Here is a 16,705-nt window from a genome sequence, read left to right as displayed (position 1 = left end):
TATTATATTGTTGTCGATGTGTTTCTTTGCTTTTGTTATTAATTGGCTTATGTAATTGGCTGCTGCCATGTTAGGGGCATAGATATTTACAATTGTTAGACCTTCTTGTTGGGTAGACCCTTTAAGTAGAATATAGTGTCCTTCCTCATCTCCTATTATACTCTTTGGCTTAAAATCTAATTTGTCTGGGGCACCTGGGTGGCTCAGTCATTAAGCATCTACCTTCAGCTCAGGTCATGATCCCAGGGTCCTGGGATCGAGCCCCACATTGGGCTCCCTGCTCCACGGGAGGCCTGTTTCTCCCTCTCCCCCTGCTTGTGTTCCCTCTCTCACTGTCTCTCTCTCTGTCGAATAAATAAAAATTAAAAAAAAAATCTTTAAAATCTAATTTGTCTGATGTAAGGATTGCCACCCCAGCTTTCTTTTGGTGTCCATTAGCATGGATGGTTTTCCACCCCTCACTTTCAATCTGGAGGTGTCTTTGTGTCTAAAATGAGTCTCTTGCAGGCAGCATATCGATGGGTCTTTTTTTTATCCACTCTGATATCCTGTGTCTTTTGATTGGGGCATTTAGCCCATTTACATTTAGGGTAACTATTGAAAGATATGAATTTAGTGCCATTGTATTGCCTGTAAGGTGACTGTTACTGTATATTGTCTGTGTTCCTTTCTGGTCTATGTTACTTTTAGGCTCTCTCTTTGCTTAGAGGACCCCTTTTAAGATTTCTTGTAGGGCTGGTTTCGTGTTTGCAAATTCTTTTAGTTTTTGTTTGTCCTGGAAGCTTTTTATCTCTGCTTCTATTTTCAATGAAGCCTAGCTGGATATAGTATTCTTGGCTGCATATTTTTCTTGTTTAGTGCTCTGAATATATCCTGCCAGTCCTTTCTGGCCTGCCAGGTCTCTGTGGATAGGTCTGCTGCCATTCTAATGTTTCTACCATTGTAGGTTACTGACCTCTTGTCCCGAGCTGCTTTCAGGATTTCCTCTTTGTCTCTGAGACTTGTAAGTTTTACTATTAGATGTCGGGGAGTTGACCTATTTTTATTGATTTTGAGAGGGGGTTCTCTGTGCCTCCTGGATTTTGATGCCTGTTTCCTTCCCCAAATTAGGGAAATTCTCTGCTATAATTTGCTCCAATATACCTTCTCCCCCCTCCCCTTTCTTTTTCTTCTGGGATCCCAATTATTCTAATATTGTTTTGTCTTATGGTATCACTTATCTCTCGAGTTCTGCCCTCGTGATCCAGTAGTTGTTTATCTGTGTTTTTCTCAGCTTCTTTATTTTCCATCATTTGGTCTTCTATATCACTGATTCTCTCTTCTGCCTCATTTATCCTAGCTTTTAGAGCTTCCATTTTTTATTGCACCTCATTAATAGCCTTTTTGATTTCGACTTGGATAGATTTTAGTTCTTTTATTTCTCCAGAAAGGGATTCTCTAGTATCTTCCATGTTTTTTTCAAGCCCAGCTAGTATCTTTATAATCATCATTCTGAACTCTAGTTCCGACATTTTACTAATGTCTGTATTAAGTCCCTGGCAGTTGGTACTGCCTCTTGTTCTTTTTGTTGAGGTGATTTTTTCCATCTTGTCATTTTGTCTGAAGGAGAATAGATGAATAAGAGAACAAAATGCTAAAAGTGTAACAATGACCCCAGAAAAATATACACTAAACAGATCAGAGGGGATCCGAGAACGGGGGGAATAGAAAGGGAAAGAAGAAAAAAAAAAGAATATGATCAGGCTGGTGAATAGATCAGAGCCACACACTAGATTTCAGGCGTATTTTGGTCTGTTAGGAGAAACTGCCTCCCAAATTTTTAAAGAAAGAAAAACATATATGTACTAAAATAAAGGTAAATAAAATGAAGGGATGGAATATGACTGTAAAGATGAAAATTATAAGAGATTTTATAAAAGGAATTTATAAGATAAGAAGTTGGTTTAAAAAAGAAGAAAAAAAGGGAGAGAATGTGATCAGGCAGGAGACTAGAACAGAGCCATACACTAGAGATTTAGGGTATATTTTGGTCTGTTAGAAGAAACTGTACCCCAAAATTTTAAAGACAGAAAAACTTATATATAGAGAAAAAATAAGGTTAACTACAATGAAGGGATAGAATATGACTCTAAAAATGAAAATTAAAATGATTTTTAAAAAAGGGATTGATAAGATGTTGGTTGAAAAAGGAAAGATGACAAATTAAAAAAATAGAAAAAGAAAAAAATAAAGAAAATTAAAAAAATTAACTTTCAAAGACTAAAGAATTGTGGGGAAAAATCCATGAATTCTATGTGCATATTCCCCTAGTGCTGGAGTTCTGCCGTTCTCCTTGATCCGTAAACTTGGTCTTGGCTGGCTGTTCTCGCTGATCTTCTGGGGGAGGGGCCTGTTGCCGTGGTTTCCAAATGTCTTTGCCGGAGGCGGAATTGCCCTGCCCTTGCAGGTCTGGGCTAAGTAATCTGCTGGGGTTTGCTCTCCGGAGCTTTTGTTCCCTGCGAGCTTTCCGTACAGCTTTGGAGGCTGAGAGTGAAAATGGCGGCCCCCCAATCTCCACCCCAGAGGAGCCGAGAACTCGGGGCCCCACTCCTCAGTGCGCCCCCAGATAAAAGCAGTCAGTCACTCCCATCTCCCCGGTCTCTGGCCGCACTCTGTGCTCACCTGCTTAGCCACTGGAGTGACGTCCCTCAGCGGAGCTTTACATATATTTCAGCCAACAGGATTACATGCTGGTCCCCAGATCTGCTGTATGTTCTAACTCAGGCTCCATTCCGTTGTTCATAATGTCCTTTCCATTTGGATGGCATCCCTACTCCCCATCTCTATCAAATTTATATTCTCTTCAAGTCCCTCCAGAAATTCTACCTCTTTCTTGAAACTTTACCTGTGGTTGTTTCTTCTCATAAGCCATTGGATCTAATGGTTTTATAAATATCCATTGCATAGTACCAGTCTTACCACTGCAATCACTCACCTGTAGATTTGACCCACCCCACTGCTGGATTAAGAGCCTAGTAATGTAGAATCAGTGTGATTTGCATCCCTTGAATATGATGTTTCTATTCTTAACATAGGAATTCCATGTTAGGTGCTCCATAAATGTGTTGAACTGGAAAATACAATTTCTTAGCAATTATTTTGCAAAATATGCTTAGTTTTATATGCTTCCGTGGTTTACAGTGTCCAATTATATACTTGGCAGAGTTAAAATGATTGCAGAGACAAAGAACATTCCTAGAGCCTTTAGTGTTTTTGCCTATATTTAGCCAAAATTTTTTAATACACAAAGAGCAATACACAATGGATCATTATTAAGTAGTTGGTTTCTTTCTGGCAACATATTAGAAAAGTTTTGGAGAAAAATTTTATGTAACTGGTTATTGGATACATCTATATGCCCAGCACAGCAATTGGCACATAGTAGGTACTCAATGAATAGTAACTGAAATAAGTAGTACTCTGTGTTGTGTCTTGACAAAGCTTGTAGAATTTTTATCTTGTGCTATTAAATGGTCTTTCTTGTTCTAACCAGAACAGAACACTCTTGGGGGTTTCTTCAAAGATTTCATATTGCCACTTACCTCTTTTTAGTCATGGGACCCTACGTGAGAAAAGTCTTGTGTGATGAGCTGGGAGCTCCAGCCAATTCTGCAATAAACTGTGTTCCTTTGGAAGATTTTGGAGGGCAGCATCCTGACCCAAACCTGACATATGCAACAACCCTTCTGGAAGCTATGAAAGGAGGAGAATATGGATTTGGAGCTGCATTTGATGCTGATGGGGTAAGTAGGAAAATTTCCTGCCTGCTGACCCTTTTACCAGATAATAAGCCAAGCATCGGAAGCCAGAGAATTCATGGGGCTGGCTGATACATATGGGGCATTTGAACCCTAACTGGTTCTGCCTCTGCTCTTCTTTTTAATGGCTCTTCTGTATTGCAGTTAAATAGCTTTTAGTTTTCTTAGTTCCAGGGTATCATTATGTTATAAAAAGGTTATTTCTTTAAAAAAATATTCATGCAATAAATCTTTATTTATGGTCAGTTTTGTTAAAATTGCCATCTTGAGGAACAAGGTATTTCAGCAATAATTCTTGTATAAGTATATGGAGACTACTGAAGCTTGAGATAGTCATCCACATTTCAACAGGTGGGACACATTCCTAACTGTGTCAAGGTGCTGGGCCCTACAATACTCAGGAATTTATTTATTTTTTTATTTTTATTTTTAAAAGATTTTATTTATTTGACAGAGAGAGACAGCAAGAGCAGGAACACAAGCAGGGGGAGTGGGAGAGAGCGAAGCAGGCTTCCCGCCGAGCAGGGAGCCCGATGTGGGACTCGATCCCGGGACCCCGGGATCATGACCTGAGCCGAAGGCAGACGCTTAACGACTGAGCCACCCAGGCGCCCCAATACTCAGGAATTTAAAAGATGGTTTCTCATGCCCTCTGGCTTCATTCAAGCTGTTTTAGGTTGTTTAAATATGGAATGGTGGTAGAGAAGCTTGTGATGATTATGGGAATGGCGTGCTAGCAGCAGATGCCTCTGTCTGATCATTTTCACCCATTCCTTCTGACAGGACCGTTATATGATTCTAGGCCGAAATGGCTTCTTTGTGAGCCCTTCTGACTCACTGGCCATCATTGCTGCCAACCTCTCTTGCATTCCATATTTCCGTCAGATGGGGGTTCGAGGGTTTGGGAGGAGTATGCCCACCAGCACGGCCCTGGACAGGTAAGCAAGGATGTCACCATGAAGAACTTCATGGTAGGTTTCTGATGTCAGTGTCCCCTTCATCATTAGCTGTCGCTCATTCTCCCCTGCCTCCAGTGGGAATTGTGGGAAGTATGGGAACTTAGAGACCTGTATAGTGCACTTGGCAGGGGCATGAAGAATCACGTGGCCTGAACTTGATTCTTGGTTCTGCCACTTCTTAGCTGTGGGAACTTGAGAGACATGTGATCTCTGTGCCTCATTTTTTTTTTTTGCCAGTCTTTTTTATTTTAGCACTTCTCATGAGTACAAAATATTATTTCCTTTTTTTAAAAATTAAAGTATAAGTAACATGTAGTTTTATATTAGTTTCAGGTGTACAATATGATTCAACAATTCTATACATTATTCAGTGCTCATCATGATGAGTGTACTCTCGATACCCTTCACCTATTTCACCCATCCTCCCACACACCTCCCCTCTGGGAACCGTCAGTGTGTTCTCTGTTCTTAAGAGTCTGGCGTTTTGTTTGTGTCTTATTTTCATTTCTTAAATTCCATATACAAGTGAAATCATATGGTATTTGTTTTTCTTTGATGGACTTATTTCCCTTAGCATTATATCATATTATATTTAATAATTGAGTAATATTCCATTTCTATGTATGCCGTTTCTTCTTTATCCATTCATGTATGGGTGGACACTTGGGTTGCTTCCATAACTTGGCTATTATAAATAATGCTGCAATAAACATAGGGGTGCGCCTATCTTTTCAAATTAGTGTTTTCATTTTCTTTGAGTAAACACACAGTAGTGGAATTACTGGATCCTATAGCAATTGTATTTTTAAGTTTTTGAGGGCCTTTTATACTCTTTTCCACAATGGCTGTATCAATTTCCATCCCCACCAACAGTGCACGAGGGTTCCTTTTTCTCCGCATCCTCGCCAACATTTGTTATTTCTTGTCTTCTTTATTCTAGCCATTCTGAGGTATGAAATGATATCTCATGTGGTTTTGATTTGCATTTCCCTGATGGTGAGTGATGTTGAGCATTTTTCGTGTGTGTGTATTGCTATCTGGGTGTTTTCTTTGGAAAAATGTCTATTCAGATCCTCTGCCCACTTTTAATTGGATAATTTGTATTTTTATGATTGAGTTGAATAAGTTTTTTTTATATATTTTGGATATTAACCCCTTAGTGGATATGTTATTTGCAAATATCTGCTCCCGTTCAGTAGGTGGTCTTTTTGTTTTATCAATGGAAGATGTTTCTGTAGCTGACAGCCAAAAAATTACTGCCTATGTTTTCTTCTAGGAGTTTTATGGTTTCAGGTCTCACATTTAGGTTTTTAATTCATTTTGAGTTTATTTTTGTGCATGGTGTAAGAAAGTGGTCCAATTCCATTCTTTTGAATGTAACTGTCCAGTTTTCCCAACATCATTTATTGAAGAGACTGTCTTTTCCCCATTGTATATTCTTGCCTCCTTTGTCATAGATTAATTGAATATATAAGCATGGGTTTATTTCTGAGCTCTTTATTGTTCTGTTCCATTGATCTATATGTCTATTTTTGTGCCAGTACCCTTTCCTTACTGATTTTGATTTTCTTTCTTTTTTTTTTTTTTTAAGATTTTATTTATTTATTTGACAGAGAGAGACACAACGAGAGCAGGAATACAAGCAGGGGGAGTGGGAGAGGGAGAAGCAGGCTTCCCGTGGAGCAGGGAGCCCGATGTGGCACTCGATCCCAGGACCTTGGGATCATGACCTGAGCCGAAGGCAGATGCCCAACGACTGAGCCACCCAGGCGCCCTGATTTTGATTTTCTAACTCTGTGCTGGGCACTGCTGTAAGCACATTCTGTAAACTTGATAGTCATCATAACTACACTGTGAGCCCATTTTACAGATGAAGGAACTGAGGTACAGGGAAGTTAAATAACTTGGTCAAGATCAGGGCCTAGCAAGGGTGGAACTGGGATTCTAACCGAGCCACTCCAGCTCCAGAGTGCAGGGTCTTTTTTTTTTTTTTTGAGTGGTGCGGGTGCGGATTCTCAGAGAGAGAGAGAGAGCAGGGGTTGGGGCAGAGGGAGAGGGAGAGAGAGAATCTTAAGCAGGCTCCACACTCAGTGCAGAGCCCAACGTGGGGCTCGATCTCACAACCCTGAGATCATGACCTGAGCTGAAATCAAGAGTCAGACGCTTAACCGACTGAGCCACCCAGGCGCCCCTGGAGTGCACGGTCTCAATGACTCTGCAGTACTACTCCACATGGCGTGGTGGGACTGTAAGATCCATAGGAACCCAGAGAGGGGACAAGGGCCTCCAAGGAAGCTGCATGGCTTACTCTGAGTCTCAAGTGCTGATGTGACACCCTTGGCTGCTCAGGCTTCCAGGTGACAGCTCCCCGGGTGAGGCCTACGTTAGTCAAGCCCTCTAATCTCAAGGGTTCCCCCGTGCTTCATGTTGCCCTCGGTCCCACCCTCAGAAGCAAGGAGATGAGGCTGGACAAGGATGAGGAGAGGGACCCACAGCACAGTCGCCACCCCAGGAAGTGGAGCCTCAGTGGGAAGAATGAGAAGGCAGGATGAAGGATCCATTCCTCTTTTCCCCTGCCCATGGGATAGTGGGCTGACCACTGGCCAGGCCTTCTCCTGGGGGTGGGGCGCAAATGAGGCTCCTTGAGCCGTGGAGCAGGGCATGGGTTCCAGGGCCATTTTGCTCCAGGCCTCAGTAGAGACGACAAATGAGAAGCAAGACAGTGTCCAGGCAGGAGCCTGAGAAGATGGGGCAGATGTGCCAGGCAGCCAGAATAAAGGGCATGCACTTGTCTGCTGCGCACCCCCCCACCCCGCCCGAGAACCTCTGTTTTCAGCCAACAACTCAGGAGTCCTAACGAGCTCTTCTGAGCTCCCCAGGCCTGCTCCCCAACCCTTGGCTTCTGTAACTCAGGGTGTTGCTCCTCCAGCCATGTGGGTTCCCCTCCCCACCTCACATAGATTTAATTGGTCTTGATTTTTTTCTTTTAAATGGGAACTTCATCTTTCTCCTAAAGGTTCTCAGAGACTAAGGCTGAAACTGGAGTTCCATTTCAAGCCTCTTACCACTTTTAACAAATAGAGCCCATTCTTTGGCATGCTTACTCTCAAATTCACTTGGTATCGATTTGACATTCAGCCACTTTTGCTGACCCTACTCTCCCTATAGTGTGAGTAGCATTTGGGTGTTGACCCTTGCTGAGTTGAAGGGACGATGCGACACGCTCTGATCACTGTGTGGTTCTGTATCCTCCACAGATACCAGTCCCACATTACTTATATCCTGGGGATCTTTGTATACTTTGATTCTGAGAGCAGTCAGGGTCAAGACCCTGGGGTGTCAGCAGCTTGTTGAGAAGCAGATCTTTTAGAAGAGGGAAATTAAAAGCAAGATCTGATGGGGTGGGGTGGAGAGGCATCTCTTGAACCTCACTCTGAGTCTCCTTGAGTCTTTGGTATCTATTCCAAAGAGAGATGGTTTGTAAACCACAAAACATACATACAAACCATGGTGATTTGTGGTTCCATTTTGATGAGGATGAGGGAAAAAGCCCTTTGCATGGCCCTCAAGCCAAAAAGATACTGCGGTCCTTAAAACACAAGTCCCAAATGCACATTTATATCCTGCAAGTCTCCTGCCAAGTAAGCCTTGTGTGCTTTGAAATTTTCATTTTTCTTTTGGCTTAGGTTTGCATCATTGTCATAACCGGTGATGTTGAGCTCCTTTTCATAAGCTTATTGTCCATTTGTGTAACTTTTTTGTTATGTATCAGTTCATATACATTTGCTCAATTAAAAAATTAGGTTGCTTTTTGTTATTGATTTATAGAAGTTCTTTATATATTCTGGCTAATGTCTTTTGTCAGCTATATGTATTGCAAGTATTTTCTCCCTGCCTGTTGCTTGCCTTTTCATATTGTTAGTGGTGCCTTTTGATGAGCAGAAGTTTTACATTTTGATGAAGTTTCATTTATTAATATTTTCTTGTATAGTTAATATATACTTTTTGTCCTCTGCAAGAAGTCTCTGCTTGCCCAAAGGTCAGAAAGATGTTTTCCCTATGTTTTCTTCTAGGATTGTTGTAGTTTTAATCTTCACATTTCAGTCTGTGATGATTTTGAATTAATTTTTGTGTGTGGTGAAAGGCAGGGGTCAAGGTTTACTTCTCTCCTATATCCAGTAGTTCCAACCTTGGTCATTGAAAAGAATTTTTTTTTCCTCTTGGTGCCTTTGTTGACCATATCTGTTTGGGTCTATTTCAGGATTCTCTATTTTCTCTCATTGATCTTTTTGCCTATCCTTATGCCAATATTATACTGTCTTGATTATTAAACCTTTAAAGTAAGCATTGAAATCAAGTGAATCCCCCAAGTGATTTTTTCTTCTTGGCCAAATTAAAAAAATGATACATCCTAGCTTTTTTTGTATTTCTATATACATTTTAGAATCAACTTGTCAATGTCTACCAATTGTGACAGTTTTGATTGGGATTGAGTAGAATCTATAGAATAATTTGGGGAGAATTGCATTTTAATAATATTGAGATCTCCACTTGACAAATATGGTTTATCTCTTCATTTTAGTTTTCTTTACTTTCTCTTACATATTTTCTAGTTTAATTTCTCTTATGTATGTTTTGTGGTTTACTGTAGAGGTCTCACACGATTTTTGTTATTATTTCTGAGTATTTTCTATGTTTCTAATGCTATTATAAGGGGAATAGTTTTATAAATTTAATTTTCCAGTTGGTTGCTGCTAGCAATTAGAAATACAACTGATTTTTGTATCTTGACCTTGGATTCTTCCACCAGGAAGAACCTTTTGGATGCTCCCCGCTTTATTTCTCTCCCTCAGGGGATATTGATATCAAGCTCATGGTATAATCCAAACTCAGTGCCTAGTGGCACCAAAGAGTAGGGTATATTATTCCACATTTTTTTCCATTTACCTTTGCTTATATCCTTCCATTAAAAAGGAAGAAAAAAAAGGATTCAATAAAACTGTGGAGAAAAAGGCAAAAATGGAGCCATCTTTAGACATTGAGGACTCAGGGTCATACAGGATCCTGATTGCTGTGTAGGTTACTTAATATTATTTAATAATTTATTAAATATTTAATAATAGCATATTTAATAATAACACCTTTCACTTATACAGAATTTTATAATTTCGAAAGAACTTGTGTACATTTGATTTCACTTGATCTTTGCATGAATTTAGTGGGTAATTGGGAAGGCATGCCTCTCACCATCTTCAAGATGTTGAACCATGTATCAGAGAGGTTAAGTGACTTGTATGAGGTTACACAGCTAATCAGAAAGTGACCCAGGATTTGTAACTGGGTCTTCTAGTGTACAATTCCATCTGCCCAGTAACTACCACTGGATCAAGATGGTCCCTGAGAAACTAGTTGAGAATATTGCCCAACTCTCCTGGGGGATAGCCAGCAACTTTCCAAACCCTGGCCAGGAGAGGCAGGTTTCACTCTTATAACAAAAACCATTTGTCCTCTTTTCTCCCGGACATTTCCCGGCAGTCCTTGATTTCACTTTGTCCTCTCCCTCCCAATAAAACTCTGTTTCAGTAGGAAACCAGAGGCCTTGCTTAGAAATTTCACAAAGGGCCTGTTCTGATATGTAAGTGACCATTTAAAAGGATTATTCATGCTTGCTGGTTGGGATCCAGAATCCTGTGGGGCTTTGACGTGGTGATTTGTTTTGGGTATTTGATCTTTTGTGTAGCTCCCAGGTGGATTCTCATGATGGACACTTTATGAGCTTCTTTCTTCTTAGATAAAATAAATACAGCTTCAAAATCTTATCTTGACCATGGTTTACCTTACAGTTTGTTCTTTTTTTTTTTTTTTTAAATGAATAAAATCATTGGAATGTGCCTGAAAGTGCCAGGACCCAGAAGAATGACAACTGAGTACTTGAGACACATTAAATGGTGCACTTGCCTAAACTCTTGGGATTCCAGAATCAGGGGGGGCCTGTACCCTTGAAACTGATGAATTATTCAGGCAAAATGTCATTGTTCACAGATAATCGTTGTTCCCTGAGGGAAGACTTTCAGGGTCTTTAAGTTCTACTCTTACAGTGTTACTGAAACAAGGACTCCATTTACCCCAGAATAATGCAGTTTCAGCCTTGAAAAGGGCATTCTTTTGGAGTTTTGTCCCTCTGAATGTGTCTGATTTGTAGTTGCAGATGAGTCTGTGAGGCTGAAATCGTTTTGGTTCAAATGATTTGAGACGTAAAGCACTTTCAAAGTATATTTGTGGCCCGAGGTCGGTCTCCACCCCATGCAGAAGCATTAAATAATCCTCTGTGTCATCATCCTTCAATAATATTTATGAAGAGCCCATCTGTGCTTGGGAGTGTGCCGAGTGCTGTGCAAAACAAGGCAGACACACGAAGACTTGAGCCCTTCTCATTAGAGTTATTTACAGCCTCACACACCGCTAGCAACATCCTTGAGTACACTGCAAGGGATCCAGATCTGAAAAGTATGTCTTGACTGGAAGAGAGGCCACAGAAGGCCCACCACCCATAAATGTGGCGGTGAAGGGAATTAATCCTTTTCTACCTTTTCTTGGCTATCTGTGCCACCCCTTTTGTTCACCATTTACTCACTCAAGAATAGTTACTAAGGGTCTTTTGTGTCCCAGACATGGTCCCTTGCCCTGGGGGAACTTAGAGTCTGATGGAGAAGACAAACAATAAGAAGTAAAGAGAAAACATAGATACAAATTTTACCATGTGCTCATAGGAAATGAAGCATGCTCCTTAGATGGGATAGCCAGGCAAGGACAGCTAGAGGGGGTTATGGGTAGGACCAAACATCAGAAACATGCAGCCGGACCCGGCTATGATGCTGGGATTAGAAATAGCCCCCGATACGTGTGAAAATTCTTACTTTTCAGAATATAGTCTACAGCTATTTGTTGCCAGTCCCCAATCTGAAATATGTACTGTAGCTTTATCTTGAATATATTCAGCTGGTTTTTGGAATCCAGACACTGTTAATCCTATAAGTATGTAAGTATCTAGTGATCTACAATGACCTTGGTTTTTACTGCGTCCTTTGGATCTGTGTTTTTTTGTCTCTAACATCAGTCATGATGGACCAGAGTAATGGGAGAGATAGTGATCTGAGCTAATATCTAATTACTTAGTCTCCAATACATTGTTTCTGCTACAGAATGATGGGAATTATTTTGCTTCAGTAGATAAATATGTTCAAGTATCCTGTATGAAAACTTTAGCGCTGAGCTCTATATCCAGATTGCTGTCAATAGACAGCTCTGTGTGGGCAACTCAAATTTAATATGTATAAATAGCAACTTTTCTGATTTTCCCTGAAAATTGCGTTTCATTTTTACTATCTGGGTGAATCACCTATCACCCAAATTATAAACCTTGGAATAATCCTAGACTTCTACTTCTTCCTTATTCCCAAGGCACCATTAATCACTGAGTTCTGTCAGAAAAGCTACTTAAAGGTTCCCTGAACCATTCTTTCTTCCCCATCCCTACTTTTACTTTCCTAGTTCAGATTCTCATTATCTTTTGCTTGAACTATTGCAGTAGTCGATTAACTGGTCTCCCTGCCTCCAGACCTCCTCTTTCTCATTCACATTCTGAACCACCCCAAGCAGAAATCCATACTTCTCCCTCCCTTGCTTAGTGTCAAATACCTGCACAATGAGATCTCATGTCCAGATTCTAAAGCATGCAAAATTTCCTGATTAGGAACATCTCACTCCTGCCTACATTTTTTACCCTGCCCCGTAGATGTGTTGTACTGCTTACAATTCCCCAAGTTCAATGGCCTTTCACACTGCTGGGCCTTTGCACAAGCTGCTGTCTTTCCTTGCAATGTGTTCCCCTTGCCCCACCCCATCCCACGTTGTCCTTCCTTATTTTTCAAGGCTAGAGTCAAGCATTGCCTTCTTACTAAGTCCTCCTTTGGTGTTGTGTTCTCTCCACCCCAAAGCACCATATGGCACTGGTTCTTCATAGATCATTTTATCACAAATGTCACAGGCATTGAAAACACATACTTGTCTGTTTCCCAATGTCCAGCGAGCCCCATGAAGGGCAAAGTTTTTAACCAGTGCCTGACACAGAATAGTTCTCAATAGGCACTTCTTAAATGAATGAGATTTTTTTCCCCTTTTGCATACCTTTTGTTTGGAAGAAAAAATTAACTAGAACTCCACAGATCTAATCACAGAATTCTCAAAGTTAAGTACTGTGAACTACCAACACACTTTCTATATCTGAATGATAAGAAGAAAATAAATGATGTATAAATACATGGTCTTCTTTGACTATAATAAAACTGTGCCTGATATGGTTTTTATTTACATTTAGGTAACTTTGTAGTGAGTCAGATTTGTAGTAATGATATAGGCGTATTGATTACAGCTTCATCAAGGTGAGATAAAAGGAAGCAACCACATAGCAGTTATTTCCTACTCAATAATTAAAAAGTCACCACAGCCTGAACTTAAGTTCAGGATTATTTATTTCTTGCTCTAGTGAGTAGGATGAGGAATGGATTTTTTTCTTAGGACATTTAGAGAATGCCTCGTATTACTTTCCTGTATGGTTTTTGTGTTCACTTACTGGAAAGGAGGCAAACAATGATTGAAGCCCATCACTTGGTGTTTCTAAGAGTTGATGTCTGATAAACACATGATAACATGTATACATTTAGTAGAGGGTATTTATGAATTAATTGGCTAAAGGGAAAGGAACAAATTGTCAACATTTTAAGACTAGAACCTGCAAGAGCTTTGGAGATGTTGGATAAACCATCTTTTGTTCAGTTGTTCAGAGCCATCTTTGGTTTTTGCTATTAGAGTTGGTCAGAAAAACAATTTTGTATAAGCATTAAGTGGTCTGAGTTCCAAAATATGTAGTCATCATTACTCTCCCACGTGAACTGAAAGACAGCCATTTTTAGAAGTCGGCTCTCTCTTGCCTACTACATTTGCAGGGACTCTTTGCCATTTTTTGGCTTCATCTCTAGAAAGGTATGGTCATTGCCAAGGGTGTCCAGCATCTTATCCTCAGCCCTTCTACTTCTTGGCCCTCTTTGGCCTTTGGCAGGTCACTTTGACCATTGGTGGACCCAGCTAGTACTGAAAGAAGCCCCTCAACACTGCCCTGGGTGATTGGGAACTAAAGACCATTTTAAGGAGAGATTTCTTTTTTTCTTTTTTTTCTTTTTAAAGATTTTATTTATTTATTAGAGAGAGAGAGTGCGAGAAAGCATGAGCAGTAGGAAGGGGCAGAGGGAGAGGGAAAAGCAGTCTCCCTGCTGAGTGTGGAGTCAGACATGGGGCTCAGTTCCAGAATCCTGAGATCATGACCTGTGAGCCAAAATCAGGAGTCGGATGCATAACTGACTGAGCCACCCAGGTGCCCCTTGTCCCATTCATTTCTACAAAGAAGCATGAAGTAACTATATATCTTAATTATGGTGGTAGTTACACATACATCATTATACAAGTATATATATATATGTCAAGACTCTTGGAACTGTACAATTGATGAATTTTATTTTATGTAAATTTTACTGTGATAAAATTGATAAAAAGAATCAAATGCTATTTATTTAAAAACAAAACAAAGCACCTCTCTTGGGTCTTCCTTTATGATTGGGGTCAGAAATCAACTCTAGTTCTTAGCATCAAGGCTGGAATTTAATAGACTGGCCAGGTTCAGGTGACTCAAGTGGCCTTTGGAATCTCTGTGCACTGCTTTTCTCTCTGTGGTGAGCCAGAATATCGATAGGCTACCTGAAATTCTTTTCTTCTTTGGAAAAGACTCAACTTACATTTACAGTCAGAGGTTCTAATATTTCAAGGTCATTAGTCAAATTTATTGGCATAAGAGATATAAGGAAGATAGGATAACCCAACTTAATTCTGAAGCATATGCTTTGCCAAGCTGCCAGAGAAATTTGGCACTTAACAATGATTTTAAATGAAGGGTGATAATGATAAATCATCTAGACTTGAAGATTCTTTTGGAGGAAAAAGGCATGTATTTATTTTTTATGTGCTTTATATTTTGAAATGGATTTTGTAACTCTAGCCAAAAAAATAAGTTTTAAAATGGATTTTAACCCCAACCTCAGAGGTTAGTGTTAAGGTGGGCCTATTGGAATACTACTTAAATGGATTGCTAAATATCATCAATTTTACTTTACCCATCAGGCTAACGGAACAATAGTATCTAAGAAAGATGCACAGGGTGAATCAAGAAGCTGCCCACTAGAACCCTCAGTTTGTTTTTCAGAGTCCATTGTCTCTCATGGTTCGTCTCCCCCTCCGATTTCAAGGGGAGGGAGGTGGGAGGATGGGTTAGCCTGCTGATGGGTATTAAAGAGGGCACGTTCAGCATGGAGCACTGGGTGTTATATGCAAACAGTGAATCATGGAACACTACATCAAAAACTAATGATGTAATGTATGGTGATTAACATAACAATAAAAATTTTTAAAAAAAGAAGCTGCCCAAAAGTTTTGTCAGCTCAGCAAAGAGTAAGAGGGTAAAAGCCTTTTTATTTACAATGCAATCTATTATAGTACCTTGTTCAGTTTTTACCAAATCCTCAGAAGTATTTGTCAGGTGCTATCATTAACATTTTATTTATAAGAGAGAGATCATTTTGAAAGGTTAAGCAATTTGCCCAAGGTCACCCATCAAGAAAGAAGCAGTGAAGATGGGTATTAGACTAATTCCAAATCTAATAATTTCTTTACTGATCCTAATTGTTGAGAGCAGGAAGGCGTTCTGATTGTATCTTAAGTGTAAATCATTTGTGTGGGTTGGGGTGTGTGTGTATGGGAACATATGTTGCCCAAAAAGTGATAGATGACCTCAGACAAGCATAATTCATTTCAACCCCAAGATGTCTTGTAAATTTCAACCTTGAACATCACTACTGTTTAGTAAAGCTCTGAAAGAAGCAATCCCTGGCTTTAACTTAAGACTTCCAGGAAAATGTTGATTGGAGTTCAAGGTAAGGTTTGAATTTTATACCCTTGCCTCAGGATCTGCTTGAAGTAGTAAGATCAGCAGTGGCCACATGAGAAAACATTGATCAGGTTTCAACGGCTTTTCTCTGTTACATTCTCTATAAAGTGGGTTTAGCAGATAGAATTCCTTCTCTCTTAGAGTTTTTCATCTAAGACAGACAACACTAATGACCAGAAATATAAAATATACCGACTAGGTATAATGGGTTCTTTTGGTAAATAATGTGTCAGGAGTTGGGTATAAGATGTCCGTGCACAGGGGGAAAAAAAGACAAGAAATCTTGTCAGCCCCTGTCTGTGTGCCCTATACAGGTGAGAGTGGAATCCAGATCTGAGTATCCTTTCATCTTGCCCCTGCTCAGGTTTCTGCCTGGGGTTTAAATTGTCATTTGGAATTCTAAATTCTTTTGGAGTCCTCAGTTGCATCAGTGGTTTATATTCTAGCATGCAGAAAAACTCTTTGATGAGTTGGTGCTTGTATTTAAGAATGCAAGATCTCTATCTAGGACTCACAGAGAGATTCTATCAGTCAGGATCTTTGTGCTGCAAATGAGAGAAAACTAGCCAAAGCCGGGCCTAAGTAATAAATGGAATGTGTTGGCCCACGTAACTAAAGTAGAGGTGGCCGCAGGTGAACCTCGCCCCAGCAACTCAAATGATACGTCCACTTGACCTGGATATTGCTGTCAGCTCTGCCTGAGAAGACATCACTCTCATCCTCAGGATCCCTGCCTCTGGCTCTCCAAGCTTTCGCTTTGGGGGAGCAAATATCTGCAGGATTCCAGACTTCTCGCTTTTACACAATCTTGTCTATGAGGATGAACGGTTTCTTCCTCCTTTCCTTTCCTTTCCTTTCCTTTCCTTTCCTTTCCTTTCCTTTCCTTTCCTTTCCTT

General features: G+C 40.2%; 1 protein-coding gene across 1 annotated transcript in view; it reads left to right on the top strand.

The window, feature by feature from the left end:
* PGM5 (phosphoglucomutase 5) overlaps positions 1-16,705 on the top strand; it is a 196,160-nt gene that overhangs the window by 38,299 nt on the left and 141,156 nt on the right. The window contains exons 5-6 of the mRNA XM_035029099.1: positions 3,592-3,782; positions 4,581-4,735. Of these exons, the coding sequence (XP_034884990.1) occupies positions 3,592-3,782; positions 4,581-4,735 (346 nt within the window). The remainder of the gene's footprint in view (positions 1-3,591; positions 3,783-4,580; positions 4,736-16,705) is intronic.

Source organism: Mirounga leonina, unplaced genomic scaffold, assembly GCF_011800145.1.
Source record: "Mirounga leonina isolate KUSES-001 unplaced genomic scaffold, KU_Mleo_1.0 Mir_224, whole genome shotgun sequence".
Classification (NCBI taxonomy): domain Eukaryota; kingdom Metazoa; phylum Chordata; class Mammalia; order Carnivora; family Phocidae; genus Mirounga; species Mirounga leonina.
This window is presented reverse-complemented; position numbering and strand designations above follow the sequence as displayed.